At 43.4% G+C, this 19,088-nt stretch overlaps 1 protein-coding gene across 1 annotated transcript in view; it reads left to right on the forward strand.

Annotated features, from left to right (window-relative positions):
* CNGA3 (cyclic nucleotide gated channel subunit alpha 3) overlaps positions 1-18,621 on the forward strand; it is a 28,599-nt gene extending 9,978 nt beyond the window's left edge. The window contains 12 exon segments of the mRNA XM_030202472.1: positions 312-491; positions 2,934-3,041; positions 12,823-12,929; positions 17,213-17,304; positions 17,306-17,342; positions 17,345-17,494; positions 17,497-17,661; positions 17,664-17,954; positions 17,957-18,025; positions 18,028-18,231; positions 18,234-18,257; positions 18,260-18,621. Coding sequence (XP_030058332.1) covers positions 312-491; positions 2,934-3,041; positions 12,823-12,929; positions 17,213-17,304; positions 17,306-17,342; positions 17,345-17,494; positions 17,497-17,661; positions 17,664-17,954; positions 17,957-18,025; positions 18,028-18,231; positions 18,234-18,257; positions 18,260-18,621 — 1,789 coding nt within the window.
* The last annotated feature ends 467 nt before the right edge of the window (positions 18,622-19,088 follow it).

Here is a 19,088-nt window from a genome sequence, read left to right on the forward strand (position 1 = left end):
TTTTACTCATATATGTGGGACTCGGCGTGTGTGTGTGTGTGTGTGTGTGTGTGTGTCCATCCAATGGAAGGTTTTGCAACTTACTGAGGATTGCAGGGATGACACACAGAATAGAACTAGCATATCAGGCAGGCAGTGCCAATGTGCCTTCAGTGAGAATGACGAGGGATTCTGAGTTCATATTGTCCTGGTAGAGAACATTTTAAATAGTGAAGCACAGATTATACTGCTTAATGCATTAAGAGAAGCCAGTTACTATTAATCTTCACTAATATTAACAATCTTCTCCTTCAATCCTCATTTTCTTCCAGGTTATCACAGTTTGCTGTTACATTGAGAACCTGGGCCACAAGGCACTTGAACCATGAAGACCAAAGACCAGATTCCTTCCTAGAACGATTCCGAGGACCAGAGCTCAAGGAGGTGTCCAGTAGGGATAGCAACACCCAGTCCATGTTGGCCAACCCAGACACACTGGGCAGAGTGAAAAAGTAAGCCAATTACTGGTGATAAATAGCTCATTATTTAATAAAAATTTATCTTAATTACAGTGCACAAACAAATTGGGCATATGCCCAATTTTGCACACGCACCCAAATTTGCACATGCAATTTTTGACAACTTTTATAGAATCAGGGGGTTAACACATAAGTATGAGAGTTAGATGAAAAGTAGCGCCTCCACCTCTGTAATTCATCAACAGATGGCAGCACTGACATGCTCCTCTGATGCCAATTCCCGTAGGCGGGGTGCAGCAGAAGAAAGGCCCTGGCAGGGCCAGATGGCTGGAAGCAACCTATTTTCAGTGCTGCTCAGCTGGCAACCTGTTGCATGCATTTGGCAGATGGGGGGGGGGGGGGGGGGCAAGGGCTGGAGAGATGCTGTACCTAGATGGAGTTTTCAACTTGAAACCTGCTTGCAAGTCTTCCACAGCTTGCTTTATGACACTTCGGGATCACTGGGGACAATCCTGTAAAGGGTGCGAAAAGTTAGGTACCAAAAATCTGAATGCTAAGCTAATATTCTATAATGGCAAATTTGCATGCCAAATCTTTTATAGAATATTACTGTACATCAGCAAAGATATGCCTAAATTAAGGCGCAAATGCTTACACCTGCTGTATGGCAGGCATAAATGTTCACAACTAAATGTGGCACCATGCACATGCAACTGATAGCTTTCTACAAAAGGGATCCTGGAATGGTTGGAATGCCCATCACTTGCCCTTGCCCCTCCCTCACGAATGACCCCTTGCAGTTATGTGCTAGAAGAGGGGCATTTTCAAACGCATATCCAGTTCAGAATTGGGACATCCCCACCACCACCACCACCCCTCCAATCCATCTCACAGCCATTTTTGAATAGGAAAAACTTCAGGATTTCCTGTTTGAAAATAAGTGAGAATGTTCTCGCGCTGACAATTACCAAAATGAACAGCCGTTTTCAAAAATGAAATATCCAAAATATGAACACCATTGTGCCTGGCATCATTTGTACAAAAATGGCCACACAGACGTCCCTGCAGTGGACTTTAAACAACCGGACCCAGGTACAAATCCCACCTTAATTCATTTATTATGTTATTGTGAGCCCTTCAGGAACAGATGAAAACCACTAAAGGTACACCACTACGATAGTCATCACCAGAGGTGTAGCTAGGTGGGATGGAAGGGGAGCGGTTGCTCCCCAAAATTGATTTTGAATAAAATTATGCCTATGCAAATCAGCTTCACACTGAAGACTAATATACAAAAGGTCTGCTCCCCCTGACATGAAAACCTGGCTACGCTTCTGGCCATCACCCTTGAATGTGTCTTATAAATTCAGGTACAGTAGGTATTTCTATTTGCCAAGAGGGCTCACATATTTATACAGAAATAAAAGAGTTAAAGTGGGAATTACATCTGGGTCCCATTGTTCAAAGTCCACTGCACTGACCACTAGGCTACTCCTTACACTTGCTTGCTGCTGTATTAGGAATGGCCATAATACCTGAAGCTGTCATACAGCCTGGTATTCATTGTCACTTTTTAGGGGAGTGGAAGGGGGTCAGTAATCACTGGTTGATGAAGGAGGGGGTCATGCCTTCATCTCTCCAGTGGTCAACCGCTCAATCAGGGTACCTTTCTGTACCCTAGATGTGATTCAGGGCCACCAAGAGACTGGGCCGGGCCTGGGGCAAGGCCCCCCCCAGGGCACCGCGTCCCCGAAGTTGTCATCGTAGCCGCCCCCTCTACCTGCCCCCCTCCGTCCACCACTGGGCCGGAGCGAGGTCTAGGTGAGGCGCTATGATTTGAATTCAGGGGGGCCCGGCCCGGTGGTGAACGGAGGGGGGCGGGTGGAGGGGACTGCGGCACTGGGCCCCACCTGGAGGCCCGGGCCCAGGGAATTTTGTCCCCCCTGCCCCCCCCTCTCGGCGGCCCTGATGTGATTGAAACCGGTTTAGATAAAAATGTCCTTTTTAGTCTTGGACATTTCTTCCCATTCCATTATTGCTGAAAGGCATCCTAATTTTGGGCCTGCCCTAGTCCTACCCAAAACATGCCTCTAACCTGCTCCATGCTATTTGGATGAACCGCAGTGTAAAACATCCAAATTCTGCCTTTCAAAAAATCACGATGTGGACGTTTTCGGTAGATGGACATTTTTGGGGCATTTTGAGATGTCTATCTGTTTCAAAAATGAGCACCTTAGACAAGAAATTACAGAATAGTGCATACGTGCACTTACACATTTACCTGCCATGTCACCACCATTTTGGCATGTAACTGCCGTTGTATCAGGGATCAGCTGATTTTGCATCTAACTTTTGGTGCACTGTATAGAATGAAGAAAATGTGTTGTATTCCATAGCTGATGTTATTGAACAGGACTATTCATGAAATGCTTACAGTTTAAGAGTCTTCAGCTTTCCAGTCATTTCTTTTTTCAGAAAGAAAAAAGAAGTCTTTGTGATTGATCCAGCAAGTAACCTGTACTATAGATGGCTGTCAATTGTTTCTGTACCTGTACTGTATAACTGGTGCTTGATCGTGTGCAGGTATGTAATGATTTATTCTAATTGTAGTATTTTTAGTGGGACTTTTCACAAGTCAAACATGTTCCTAATCCTAAGAGGTGGCATCTAAAGATGAGCAGTGTATGATCACAGCCTACTATGTATAGAGATGCCAAGTTACCCAGTTTCAAGCTGGAGATTTTGGGATTGTCTTGGTTTTTAACTCACATCCCAGAGCAGTGTGGGATTTGTAGTGTCTGATTCTGTCCATTGCACTCAGTGCTACAAGTCCCATAATCTATGAGGATGGGGTGATCAGAAATCCAGGACTGTTCCAAAATCTTGGCATATGTACTATTCAGTGTTGAGAGATAGAGGGGCATTTTCGAAAGGGACATCCAAGCTTTGATTTGAATGTCCTCGCAAAACATCCCGATCCAGGGGCGGGGAAACCTGTATTTTCGAAACAAGATGGACGTCCATCTTTCGTTTCGAAAATACCATCAGGGGTGTCCAAATCCTTAAATTTGGTCGTCCCTAGATTTGGTCGTCCCTGGACGTGGACATTTCTGATTTTTGGTGATAATCGAAACCACTACCATAGCCCTTACGGGTGAAGGGGGATACCTAGATGTGGGTACAGTGGGTTTTGGAGGGCTCGCTGTTTCCTTTACAAACGTAACAAGTAGGGGGGGAATGGGGCTGGGTCCACCTGTCTGAAGTACACTGCACCCACTAAAACTGCTCCAGGGACCTGCATACTGCTGTCACGGACCTGAGTATGACATCTGAGGCTGGCATAGAGGCTGGCACAAAATATTTTGAAAGATGCTTTTGAGGGTGGGAGGGAGTTAGTGGCCACTAGGGGAGTAAGGGGAGGTCATCCCCGATTCTCTCTGGTGGTCATCTGGTCATTTCGGGCACCTTTTTGTGCATTAGTCGTAAGAAAAACAGGCCCAGGTGAAAACATTCAAGTGCTCATCAGGTACGTCCTTCTTTTTTTTGATTATATGTCAAGGACGTCCAAGTCTTAGGCACGCCCAAGTCCCGCCTTCGTTATGCCTCTGACACGCCCCCTTGAACTTTGGACGTGGACATTTCTGATTTTTGGTGATAATCGAAACCACTACCATAGCCCTTACGGGTGAAGGGGGATACCTAGATGTGGGTACAGTGGGTTTTGGAGGGCTCGCTGTTTCCTTTACAAACGTAACAAGTAGGGGGGGAATGGGGCTGGGTCCGCCTGTCTGAAGTACACTGCACCCACTAAAACTGCTCCAGGGACCTGCATACTGCTGTCATGGACCTGAGTATGACATCTGAGGCTGGCATAGAGGCTGGCACAAAATATTTTGAAAGATGCTTTTGAGGGTGGGAGGGAGTTAGTGACCACTAGGGGAGTAAGGGGAGGTCATCCCCGATTCTCTCTGGTGGTCATCTGGTCATTTCGGGCACCTTTTTGTGCATTAGTCGTAAGAAAAACAGGCCCAGGTGAAAACATTCAAGTGCTCATCAGGTACGTCCTTCTTTTTTTTGATTATATGTCAAGGACGTCCAAGTCTTAGGCACGCCCAAGTCCCGCCTTCGTTATGCCTCTGACACGCCCCCTTGAACTTTGGCCGTCCCTGCGACGGAGTGCAGTTGGGCACGTCCAAAATCGGCTTTCGATTATACTGATCTGGACGTTTCTGAGAGAAGGACATCCATCTTCCGATTTGTGTCCTTCTGTTTTGAAAATGAGCCCGATAGTGATCCCAGCAGGCCAGGAAGCAGGGGTGGCCTGAGAAGAATGTGCAGAAACTCACTGCAGCGCCTCAGTAGTGACTGAAAACCAGGGCTGAAAAGTAGACACGTTCAAAAAACAAAGCCACTTAATGGTAGGGCCAGCTTTGTTAAGGAGAATAGCAATGCCTGCTTTACCAATGCATTCCATCATCATGGCTTAATACTGGAAGAAACTGGTATGAGTAACAGAAACACAGAAAGGTCCAGAATAGATATGAAATTCACAAACAGGTCAAACATTCCTGCTAAAGGTATGCAAATCAATGAGTTATTTATTTTCAACACTCTATTTACTTTTAATGGAAATATTGAACAGGCTTCAATTCTATTCTATATAGATTTGAAATAGTAATAACTAGGGATGGTCAATGATTAAATCGCAATTAATCATGCAATAAAAATTTAATCATGCGATTAATCATGCTTTATCACAGCATGCATTTTGGGCACGTGCTTTTCAATTTTTTTTAATGTTGACCAAAACACCCTTTTTAAATAATGCTTAGTGTGGCTGATTATCTTACATCAAAAAAACAGCTCCAGGGGCCTTAAGAATAGGGACACAGTTCTGTAATCATACACCTTTATGGAACAATCTTCAAAAATTACCCCAAATGGGCCGTATTTCGGTGCACAGCGCCTGCGTCAGGGGTCTACATCAAACATAAACAATTGTCAAAGAAAAGGTAATATTTATCAAAATTCAATAAAATAAAATAAATAAAATGTACTGTTATGGGAACCAGTAATAAATTGATAAATATATAACATATAGAATGAGATGCACTCATAAAAACTATTAATGTGTCAAAAATATATAAAACATTATATAAAAAAGTTTTGTGATAATATATAAAGTATAACATATATAAAGAAATGCATTCAATAAACCATAGAATAATCATGATAGTGTATATATTGATATATCTCAAAATGAGATGCCTTAAAATTAGCAAACAACCAACATGTGTTATCCATCTCACATTATGTATTTCAAAGGATCAATGTAAGGTATAGAATATGATCATAATAAATGATCAAACTTAAAATGAACTAACCATGATTATAGCAAGAACAATGTGCAGCTCTGTAGATTAACTCAGCAGGAATTTTGAAAGCCATCCTGCTTATAATCGAACGAGAAAAACGCCCAAGTTCCGACCTAAATCGGGAGATGGACGTTTATCTCACAAAAACGAATAAAGCGGTATAATCGAAAGCCGATTTTTGGACGTTTTCAACTGCACTCCGTCACGGATGCGGACAAAGTTGATGGGGGCATGTCAGAGGTATGGCGAAGGCGGAACTGGGGCGTGGTTATCTGCCGAACAAAGATGGGCGCATTTCACTGATAATGGGAAACAAGTATGCGTTTTTAGCTAGAATTTAGGACACTTTTCCTGGACCCTGTTTTTTCACGAATAAGGCCCCAAAAAGTGCCCTAAATGACCAGATGACCACTGGAGGGAATCGGGGATGACCTCCCCTGACTCCCTCAGTGGTCACTAACCCCCTCCCACCACAAAAAATGATGTTTCACAACTTTTTATTTTCACCCTCAAATGTCATACCCAGCTCCCTGGCAGCAGTATGCAGGTCACTGGAGGAGTTGTTAGGGGGTGCAGTGGACTTCAGGCAGGTGGACCCAGGCCCATCCCCCCTACCTGTTACAATTGTGCTGCTTAATGTGCTGCTTAATGCTTATTAGTCGTCCAACCCCCCCAAATCCACTGTACCCACATGTAGGTGCCCCCCTTCACCCCTTAGGGCTATAGTAATGGTGTAGACTTGGGGGCAGTGGGATTTGAGGGGGATTTGGGGGGCTCAACACACAAGGGAAGGGTGCTATGCACCTGGGAGCTCTTTTACCTTTTTTTTTGGTTTTGTAAAAGTGCCCCCTAGGGTGCCCGGTTGATGTCCTGGCATGTGAGGGGGACCAGTGCTCTACGAATCCTGGCCCCTCCCACGAACAAATGCCTTGGATTTATTCGTTTTTGGGCTGGGCGCTTTCATTTTCCATTATCGCTGAACAACAAAAACGCCCAGCTCACACATTGTTGAATAAAACATGGGCGTCTATTTTTTCCCAAAATACGGTTCGGTCCACCCCTTCACGGACCCGTTCTTGGAGATAAACGCCCATGGAGATAGGCGTTTTCGTTCAATTATGCCCCTCCATGTGTAGCGACGGTATATATTCCTTGTGGAGATTAGTGTCATGTTAATACAAAAAAAAGGCAAACATTGTATTCATATAAATATTCCAAATACAGTTCAATCCGCTTAAGTACAAGGGTCTGGGACCAAAGAAATACATGTAGTTAACCAGAGCGTGCATTTAACCATTGTAACCCAAAGAAGCTTGACATCTGATAAACATATGTAAACATATGTACAGTGCTGTTTATTATACGTACAGTATACAGTCACCGTTAACTGATGTTAGGCTTACTTGAAGTAATCAGTCATAGTCCTCTGTACACCCTTGTGTCTCTGAGTTCCATAGACTACGTCTGCCAGACGGTAAAAACTGTCATAGTACTGACATCTAGTGGCCTCCAGATAGGCCTGCATGGTGTTGAGACTCCCCAGCGCTCTTGCAAAAGTGACAGGAAGTTGTAAAATTTCGTTAGCATGTGCCTCACTGCTCATTTCATCATCTGTTTCATCATCAGCCATTGCCTGCGTGTAGGCACATATCTGGACATCAGTGTTGTCGTCATCTGTTTGTAGATCGTAATCAACAGCCACGTAGTGATGAAACTCCTCTTCAGTAACACTGGCTGGGATGTCAGTAGCCTGTTCAAGTGACATGTTTGCAACAGCTGCATCTGTTTCGTCCCTCTCCACATCCTTAACAAAGCTTGCCCTCTTGTAGCAGTTCACAATGGTTGCCTGTGTAACATGATTCCAGGCTTCTTTCTGCATATGTAGGGAATCCAACAGTGATAGATTACGAGCCAGTTCAACAGCACGTTTATCCTTGCCAGTCTGGTCATCCATAATGCTCATCAGACGACGTAGCACAAGCGCCCGATAATGTTGTTTGAAATTGGCTATTATGCCCTGATCCATAGGTTGGATCAGGGAGGTAGTGTTTCGTGGCAGGTAGACCACCTTGATGTTAGATAGCCTGACATCATCACTATGTGAAGCACAATTATCACAAAGCAACAAAATCTGACACTTTTGTGCCCGCATTCTAGTGTCTAACTTCTTTAGCCACTGCTTCCAAATTTTCCCAGTCATCCATGAATTTGCCGTAGCCTCGTTTGACACAGGAAGTCACTTAACATTCTTGAAGCAACGGGGCTGTTTGCTCTTTCCAATGATGAGTGGTTCCAACTTCTCACTCCCATCCATATTGCAGCAAACTACTTCCTGTAGTTTCGGCTTGTTTGAATGCAAGTGTTCCATCAGGAATCGCTCGCCAGTAGAGACCGTTTTTTGTCAGCATTGAAAATGTCACAAGGTGCAAACTCGTTCAAGATGGTAGGAAGAACTGAAACAACCCAATTTTCAGCACCAAAGTAGTCAGCGTCTTGTTTTTCACCATGCTGTTTGTTGAATTTTATGTTGTTCCTCTCCTTCCATCTTTCCAACCATCCAACAGTGGCTTTGAATTCAGTTAGTCCAAGACTTTCAGCTAGCTGATTAGCTTTCTCCATAAGCAGTGGACCACTGACAGGAAATTGTCTGCTCCTGACTTGAGAAAACCACTGAAAAAGAGCATCTTCTACATCCTCAGCTTTTTGTTTCCTGTGTGGATTTGTATTGTTTTGCCAGTCTTCCAGAAGCTGATCTTTCTGCTTCAAGATACGTGAAATTTGACTGGGATTGACAATAGATGCTTGACTTTGTTTGTTTTCTAATTTTTTAAGAACTTCTATTCGTTCAACCAGTGTTAAAGTCTTACAGTTACGCGACGACAACAACGACTCTGGCTCCAGTGTACACTCTAACAACATTCTTTTGTTTATTCTGCCTGTGGCAGTTAACCAACGAGATTTCAAATTTACCTCCCTTTTGTCACGTGCCAATCGGCTTCTATATTCCGTGTGTGTGCTTATGCGGAGTCTTTCCTGCAGAGGAGCGGTCTTAAACCATGCATATAAGCGAATCTTGCACTTATCAGTGGTGCGCTAAACCGAAGTTTGTCCCCATAGAAATTGATGGCGCCAAAAATGGAATAAGTCAGCTTATATAAACATGGATCCTGAATATTTATATGACTACATCAGCTGTAAGTTACTGCCATTACTGGCTGCCATGCACTGCCCTCATAACCATTATTGAGTAAGGTTTGTCACTAAAAAACAATTTTGTTTATCCCCACCATCACAATATCTTTATTAAAATTCTGTTTTTAAAATATACAATAACTATTGCTATATATTACTGCTACAACCGCTAAAAGTTGTTTTAAGCAGATTTTATTGCCAGTTACTATTTGGAATATTTAAATGAATACAATGTTTGCCTCTTTTTTTGTATTAACATGATACTAATCTCCACAAAAAATATATACCGTCGCTACACATAGCTTTCTATATTCCTGCTGAGTTAATCTACATAACTGCACATTGTTCCTGCTACCATCGTGGTAAGTTCATTTTAAGCTTGATCATTTATTATGATCATATTCTATACCTTACATTGATCCTTTGAAAAACATAATGTGAGATGGATAACACATGTTGGTTGTTTGCTAATTTTAAGGTATCTAATTTTGAGATATATCAATATATACACTAACATGATTATTCTATGGTTTTGTGAATGCATTTCTTTATATATGTTATACTTTATATATTATCATGAAATGTTTTTATACAATTTTTTAATACAATTTTTTAATATATTTTTGACACATATTAATAATTTTTATTAGAGCATCTCATTCTATATGTTATATATTTGTCAATTTATTACTGGTTCCCATAACAGTACATTTTATTTTATTGTATTTTGATAAATATTATCTTTGCTTTGACTATTGTTTATGTTTGATGTAGACCCCTGATGCAGGCGCTGTGCTCCGAAACACAGCCCGTGTCGGGTCATTTTTGAAGATTGTTCCATAAAGGTGTATGATTACTGAACTGTGTCCCTATTTTTAAGGCCCCTGGTGCTATTTTGTTGCTGTTTGGACCTTTGTTTGTACTTTGCTCCCTTTCTCTGCTGTTTATCTTACATAACATGCTATTCAATTAGGGGTGAGCAACAAAAATTGTAATCACATGATTAATCGCACTTCTGGTCTGGATGGCTTGGTACTACTAAATTCCCACGGCATCAAAAATGTTTAAACCTGCTGAACATAATGATAAGTTGCATATACACATGCTTCCTTCCCACAGCACATTACTCCCCCTCCCCTCTATTCGGGTACCTACCTTTCCTCTCCTGCTGCATCCTTCCCCTGTACATACACCTAAATGCAGTGCTTTTTTTGTGCCGGTACGCAACGGTACGGCGTACCGGCACCTTTTTCTCCTCCTCCCCTCCCTCCCATTACTTCCAGCGATTCTCCGCCTCTCTCCTGCCCTCCCATCGACGTGCAGCGATTTTTCCGTCCCTCCCCTGCCCTCACCTCTCTCATATCCAGCGATTCTTCGTCCCTCAACGTCCTCCTTCACTGCCTGTCAGCCAGTCGGACTCAGAAGCGAACGGTGCAGGCAGCGATTGGCTGGCAGCGTCGTAGCTTCCCTCTGCAAGTCCCGCCTATGCGTAAACAGGAAGTTGTAGGCGGGACATGCAGAGGGAAGCTACGACGCTGCCAGCCAATCGCTGCCTGCACCGTTCGCTTCTGAGTCCGACGCTGGCTGGCAGGCAGTGAAGGAGGACGTTGAGGGACGAAGAATCGCTGGATATGAGAGAGGTGAGGGCAGGGGAGGGACAGAAAAATCGCTGCACGTCGATGGGAGGGCAGGGGAGAGGCGGAGAATCGCTGGAAATAATGGGAGGGAAGGGCAGGGGAGAGAGAACTGCTGGAAATCAATGGGATGGGAGGGAAGAGCAGGGGAGAGAGAATTGCTGGACATAGGATGGGATGGGAGGGAAGGGCAAGGGAGAGAGAATTGCTGGACATGGGAAGGGCAGGGTAGAGAGAATTGCTGGACATGGGATGGGAGGGAAGGGCAGGGGAGAGAGAATTGCTGGAAATCAATGGGATGGGAGGGAAGGGCAGGGGAGAGAGAATTGCTGGACATGGGATGGGAGGGAAGGGCAGGGGAGAGAGAATTGCTGGACATGGGAAGGGCAGGGGAGAGAGAATTGGACATGGGATGGGAGGGAAGGGCAGGGGAGAGAGAATTGCTGGAAATCAATGGGATGGGAGGGAAGGGCAGGGGAGAGAGAATTGCTGGACATGGGATGGGAGGGAAGGGCAGGGGAGAGAGAATTGCTGGACATGGGAAGGGCAGGGGAGAGAGAATTGGACATGGGATGGGAGGGAAGGGCAGGGGAGAGAGAATTGCTGGAAATCAATGGGATGGGAGGGAAGGGCAAGGGAGAGAGAATTGCTGGACATGGGAAGGGCAGGGGAGAGAGAATTGCTGGACATGGGAAGGGCAGGGGAGAGAGAATTGCTGGACATTGGATGGGCTGGGAGGGAAGGGCAAGGGAGAGAGAATTGCTGGACATGTGAAGGGCAGGGGAGAGAGAATTGCTGGACATTGATGGGAGGGCAGGGATGAGATAATTGCTGATCATGGAGGGGAGGGCAGGCAAGATAGAATTGCTGGACATGGAGGGGAGAGAGGAGAATTGCTGGACGGGGAGGGGAGGACAGGGAAGAGAGAATTGCTGGACATGGAGGGGAGAGAGGAGAATCGCTGGACAGGGAAGAGAGAATTGCTGGACATGGATGAGAGGAGAGAGAGGAGAAATGCTAGAAATGGATGGAGAGGAGAGCAGGAGATAGAGGAGAATTGCTGGACATGGATGGAGGAGTTGGCTAGGAGAGAGGAGAAATGCTGACTTGGATGGAGGAGAGGGGAGAGAGAATTATTGCTTTATATGGATATAGAGGAGGGAAGAGAGATGAGAAATGCTGGACATGGATGGAGGGGAAGAGAGAGGAGAAGTGCTGGACATGAATGGAGGGGAGGAAAGAAAAAGAAGATGCACATGGATGGAGATGAGGGAAAGGGAAGAGGAGAAAAACTGCACATGGATGGAGAAAATAGGCAAAAGCTGGATCCATGTTATACCTCCTCCAGTCAATTCCATGGAGGAGGACCCAGCTTTTACTTATGGATGCAGGGGCAACAAAAGAAGAAGAAAGGAGGAAAGTAAAGAAATAAATGGAAAGAAAGCCCTGGAAACGGAGTTAAGAGAACAGATAGAGAGCAAGCAGAATCAGAGACTGGGACCAATATGGATAGAAAAAACAAAGTCACCAGACAACAAAGGTAGAAAAAATCATTTTATTTTCATTTTAGTGTTTGGAATTTGTCTTATTTTGCACTGGGTATACCGGAGCTGTAAGAGCTTACAGAAATTATTTATAATGAAAAAAAATCACATTATTTTTTCTCCTATACTAGTATAATATTTTCAATGATGTCTGTTTATATGCGCCATGGCTGGTAAAAGGGGTGTGGCTAATGTGGGTGTGGCTATAATAGTGGCGGTGCCATGTGTGGTGACCCCGCCCACAATGAGTACCGGCACCTTTTTTTCTACAAAAAAAGCACTGCCTAAATGTCTCCCCTTCTGCTGTTAAACCTGTTACCCCCCCCCCCAACACACAGACACCCATTTCTCTCCTCTCTGCTGCCTCTCCCACCCCCCTCCCACCACCAGCACACAGGTCCAGCGTTACTTACCACGCCCCTCCATTTATCTTAACATTTATTGGTAAACAAATTCCTTGAAGACTGTAGTCTAAGGGAATGATCGCAAGAAACCTCTAAAGTGATTTCCTTCTTTATCTGAGCAATAAACCTATTTATGTGACTTTAAATACAAATAATATCTGCTCCCTTTCCACTGCTGCATTACTAATGTGTTCTGTGGTTTTCTGTTTCAATAGAGCATGTTTTGATGAACTTCAAACCAAACATACCATCTTGTGGCTAGTTCTGGATTATAGTTCAGATCTTATTTACGTTATAGACATACTGGTCAGAGTTAGGACAGGTGAGTCTCCTGAGTTTTTTCCTTCTGTTGAATTTTAAAAGTTTAATGTTGATTTTAGAAAACATAGGGATACTTTTACTAAGGTGCATTCTAACGCATGACTTTCCCATACACTAAGCTCAGATTTATCATGGCTTTAAAGTTGGACATTTTTTAAAAATTTGCAGGTCATGCGCTAATGCTCACAATAATGCAGGAGCGCTAATGGGCTGATGATCAGAAGCAAACGCGAGTGCTAGAGGCCATTAGCGCTGGATTAGCGCCCGAGTTTGCCTGCACCCCAAGATCAGAACCATTGAGAGCATGAAACAACGTGCTTGCCAGCTCTGATTGCTAATTGCGTACAAATGCAAGCAAAAGAGGGTCTCCCACATTCCTCCCTTATGATCATTGGGCAGTGCACCGAACGAGAGTGCTGCTCCCGCTGCAAACTCTACACCAGCTCGGAGCTGGGGTTAGAGTTTTCCAGCAAGGGAGGAATGGGGGAGACCAACAGAAGAGGTTTTCTCCCACACCTGTCAAACCTAAGCCTGCCCCCCCCCAAACACAAGGCTGGTGGACCTCCAGGCTCCCTCCATCCCCAAACACTAAAAAGACCCTGGTGGTCCAGTGGGACCACTAGCCCTCCACACCTGCACTGGCACCAACCCCCGGCAGTCGCCTCTTCAAATTTTCAGCGCTCTTCCCTGCCCAGTTCATCCACATTATCTAATAATTCTAAGCGACTAACTTTTACATACATATTAAAATTACAAAAAAACAAAATACAAACTAATAACCAATCAATCTTATTACACTGACACAAAAACAAATGTCATTAGGTATCCTGTTTCAACTATATGCTAAATAAAAATATGAATTTCATCACTCCTTCATCCCATAGGCTTGATGGAAAAGATAAGTCTCCAACTCCTTCTTAAATTGGGCAATATCTTGCACAGACTTGAGCCCAAGGGGCAGAGTGCTCCACAACTTAGGACCAACAATAAAAAAGATAGATAACCTATACTCTTCTAATTACACCACATGATAAGACGGCATGTCAAGCACCATCTACTGAGAACAGCTCAGTGCAAGTGCTGGTTGGTAAAATCTTAATGTGGCACAGAGAGTGGGAGAAAAATTAATTAAGGGCTTTAAAAACAACTAATAAAATCTTAAATCTAATTCTATAATAAATGTGGAGACAATGAAGGGAATTTAAAATAGGAATAATATGACTGAAGTAAGAAATTGCACTAATAACTCTAGAAATTTAATTATTGTGCAATCTGAAGTGCATTGATAGCATTTTTCTTAACTCCAAAAACCTGGGCGGAATGGATCAAAGGGAAAGGCCCGTTACAGGCCAGAGGCAGCCTATGAGTAAAGCTGCCACTGGTGCTGTAGCATGGAAGACTTCTGAAAAGATAGTGTACACTGGAGGAGTGAGAGTGTGCCGTGGGCAGGGCAGGGCAGGGCTGGAGCAGAGGGAGAGATGCCAGACTATACGGGGGAGGGGAGGTGGGGTTTTGGTGTAGCAACAGGGGGGCCTAGGCCCCCTCCTTTGGGGAAGAGAGGCACTTGATGGCGAAGAGAGACACAGAGTGTCGCTGGATGGAGAAAAGAGACACAGAGAGATGCTGGATTTGAATTTTAAAAGTACTGCCTGACAATCCAGAAAATCTGGACTGACCTAATCCCTGAGCAGTCTGGATTTTTTTTTACTTGTACTTGTAGAAGTGAAGAGCAATACTATAAACTGGACGCTAACATTTACACGCCCAGTGTGAGCATACAGTGGTGGAAATAAGTATTTGATCCCTTGCTGATTTTGTAAGTTTGCCCACTGACAAAGACATGAGCAGCCCATAATTGAAGGGTAGGTTATTGGTAACAGTGAGAGATAGCATATCACAAATTAAATCCGGAAAATCACATTGTGGAAGTATATGAATTTATTTGCATTCTGCAGAGGGAAATAAGTATTTAATCCCTCTGGCAAACAAGACCTAATACTTGGTGGCAAAACCCTTGTTGGCAAGCACAGCGGTCAGACGTCTTCTGTAGTTGATGATGAGGTTTGCACACAATGTCAGGAGGAATTTGGTCCACTCCTCTTTGCAGATCATCTCTAAATCATTAAGAGTTCTGGGCTGTCGCTTGGCAACTCGCAGCTTCAGCTCCCTCCATAAGTTTTCAATGGGATTAAGGTCTGGTGACTGGCTAGGCCACTCCATGACCCTAATGTGCTTCTTCCTGAGCCACTCCTTTGTTGCCTTGGCTGTATGTTTTGGGTCATTGTCGTGCTGGAAGACCCAGCCACGACCCATTTTTAAGGCCCTGGCGGAGGGAAGGAGGTTGTCACTCAGAATTGTACGGTACCATGGCCCCATCCATTCTCCCATTGATGCGGTGAAGTATTCCTGTGCCCTTAGCAGAGAAACACCCCCAAAACATAACATTTCCACCTCCATGCTTGACAGTGGGGACGGTGTTCTTTGGGTCATAGGCAGCATTTCTCTTCCTCCAAACACGGCGAGTTGAGTTCATGCCAAAGAGCTCAATTTTTGTCTCATCTGACCACAGCACCTTCTCCCAATCACTCTCGGCATCATCCAGGTGTTCACTGGCAAACTTCAGACGGGCCGTCACATGTGCCTTCCGGAGCAGGGGGACCTTGCGGGCACTGCAGGATTGCAATCCGTTATGTCGTAATGTGTTACCAATGGTTTTCGTGGTGACAGTGGTCCCAGCTGCCTTGAGATCATTGACAAGTTCCCCCCTTGTAGTTGTAGGCTTGATTTCTAACCTTCCTCATGATCAAGGATACCCCACGAGGTGAGATTTGCGTGGAGCCCCAGATCTTTGTCGATTGACAGTCATTTTGTACTTCTTCCATTTTCTTACTATGGCACCAACAGTTGTCTCCTTCTCGCCCAGCGTCTTACTGATGGTTTTGTAGCCCATTCCAGCCTTGTGCAGGTGTATGATCTTGTCCCTGACATCCTTAGACAGCTCCTTGCTCTTGGCCATTTTGTAGAGGTTAGAGTCTGACTGATTCACTGAGTCTGTGGACAGGTGTCTTTCATACAGGTGACCATTGCCGACAGCTGTCTGTCATGCAGGTAACGAGTTGATTTGGAGCATCTACCTGGTCTGTAGGGGCCAGATCTCTTACTGGTTGGTGGGGGATCAATACTTATTTCCCTCTGCAGAATGCAAATAATTCATATACTTTCCACAATGTGATTTTCCAGATTTAATTTGTGATGTGCTATCTCTCACTGTTACCAATAACCTACCCTTCAATTATGGGCTGCTCATGTCTTTGTCAGTGGGCAAACTTACAAAATCAGCAAGGGATCAAATACTTATTTCCACCACTGTAAATATTTAGAATACTAGCACTTACATATGAAAGTACTAACAGCGTACCTAAGCATTGTTCTACAAATACTCCCTTAACTTACATAGCATGTATTTGCAAGGGAGCAGAGCATGCGCAGGACACAGGCAAGGCTCCCACTTATAATACGCATCTCCCTGCTGCAACTAGGCGCCTGTACTTACACCAGATCTAGGGCTGGTGTAACTGCGGGCACCTAAATATCAGATATGCCAATACCGGGTTATGCTTGCATTCTATAATACACCATAGGCGTTTAGGTTCCATTATAAAATAGGCTCCTACCATACCATTTAGGTGGCCTTGGTACACCTAAATGGAGGTACATACTTATAGAATTGCCTCCATAGTGTCTATATTGAAGCTTCAGATATTACAATACACCTGCTCAGAAGCCGGCATAAATGTTGGAGCATAAAGTATATGTATGAATCATGACTGTACCTTCATTCATCCAAACTCCTTCCATGAATAAGCCTGCTCTAAAGTCGCTTACAAATAAGCACCTAAAATGTACCATGTGTAACTTTTAAGCATTTGAAGTTTCTAAATGTATAAATGAAAAGGGTAAATAGCGGATATAACTTTATATCTATACATTTAAACATTTAGCCAGGCTGAATATACACATAACTTTATACCTGTCAATTATCTGTATGACCTTATTTGGAGACTGTCTCACTAAAATTTACCTCAACATTTTTAATTATCAGAGGATGAACATTTATGATTAGAACCAAAAGCTGTAGATTCCATTTACAAGCTAATAACACCTAAATGCTCAGCACAAGTTAAAACCAGTACTGCCTTACAATATTTGCAAAGAAAACTTCTAAAATAGGTTCTGTTCTATATAATGTATTCTAATGATAATTTTTGTTCTTTTTCCTGCTAGTTTTTCTTGACCAAGGCTTATTGGTTAAAGATGCAAAGAAACTGAAAGAACATTATTCAAAGACTTTACAATTTAAACTGGATATTATTTCAACTAATACCAACTGATTTGATCTATCTTAAAGCTGGGATCACTATCCAGAGCTGCGTTTTAATCGGTTACTGAGGTTTGCAAGAATGTTTGAGTTTTTTGATCGGACAGAGACCAGGACAAATTATCCTAATATGTTTCGGATTGGAAACCTTGTCTTGTACATTCTTATCATCATCCATTGGAATGCATGTATTACTTTGCAATTTCTAAAGCCATAGGATTTGGAACAGATACCTGGGTCTACCCCAATATTTCCACCCCGAATATGGACGTCTGGCCAGAAAAATACATTTACAGTCTGTACTGGTCTACACTGACACTAACCACCATTGGAGAAACACCTCCCCCAGTAAAGGATGAGAATTTCTTTTTGTGGTGTTTGACTTCTTGGTTGGTGTGCTAATCTTTGCCACCATTGTTGGTAATGTAGGTGCCATGATCTCAAATATGAATGCCTCCAGAGCAGAATTCCAAGCCAAGATTGATTCTATCAAACAATATATGCAGTTCAGAAAAGTTACAAAAGATCTCGAGGCCAGGGTCATCAAGTGGTTTGACTACCTTTGGACAAACAAAAAAACAGTTGATGAGAAGGAGGTGCTAAAAAATCTACCTGATAAACTTAAGGCTGAAATTGCTATTAATGTCCATTGGACACATTAAAGAAAGTACGGATCTTTCAAGACTGTGAAGCAGGATTACTGGTGGAACTAGTGTTAAAACTAGGCCCCAGGTCTTCAGTCCTGGGGATTACATCTGCCGAAAGGGGGATATTGGAAGAGAAATGTACATCATCAAAGAAGGGAAGCTGGCTGTAGTGGCTGATGATGGTGTAACCCAGTTTGTGGTCCTCAGTGATGGCAGCTGTTTTGGTGAAATTAGTATCCTACATATTAAAGGAAGCAAAACTGGCAACAGGAGGACAGCCATATCCGGAGCATTGGGTATTCTGACCTTTCTGCCTGTCTAAGGATGACCTGATGGAAGCTCTCACTGAGTATCCAGATGCCAAAAGTGCCTTGGAAGAGAAAGGCAGGCAAATTTTGATGAAAGATGGTTTAATTGAGGAAGTGGCAGAAAAATCAGGAGCAGATCCCAAAGATGTGGAAGAAAAGGTAGAGAGACTTGAATCTGCTCTGGAAAAGCTACAGACTCGGTTTGCTAGACTTCTGGCTGAATATAACTCATCCCAGTTAAAGCTAAAGCAGAGAATCACCATGGTGGAGAGTAAGGTGAAGAAGTATGGAAGTGGCTACGTGTTAGAAGGATGTGAAAGTGCATCAGACAATGATGCTCCAAAGACTGATAGAGAATAAATAAATGTAACATTATTTTCTTATTTAAATGTGATATATAGTATAGAAACACAATAAGGGTATTCTATAAAGGGGAACCTATTCAGAGACTAACCTACCAAAAAAAAAGTAGGCACCTACTATTCTTTATAGAATACTAGCCCAACAGGTCAAATATGAGCCTATATTAGCACCTCTATTTTAAGTAGGAGTATATACACTAACCATAGAGTTGAATGAAAATTCGAACATCTAAATATTGAAAGTACATGTGTACATTATAGTATATTCTAAGCACATATACGTGCAACCCACCCATGCAGAAAAACACTAAGTACAGGATGATATAAAACAGAGATAGTTTATTCCTCTTCCAATGTGTACAAGTCCCATCTGGATGTCCTCAATGCAGGTCGTGTTTCGGCATAACTGCCTTCATCAGGAGAACACTGCTGAGTCTTCTTATGAGCATAATCACCCAAAAAGAA

This window comes from Microcaecilia unicolor, chromosome 4 (assembly GCF_901765095.1).
Source record: "Microcaecilia unicolor chromosome 4, aMicUni1.1, whole genome shotgun sequence".
Taxonomy (NCBI): Eukaryota; Metazoa; Chordata; class Amphibia; order Gymnophiona; family Siphonopidae; genus Microcaecilia; species Microcaecilia unicolor.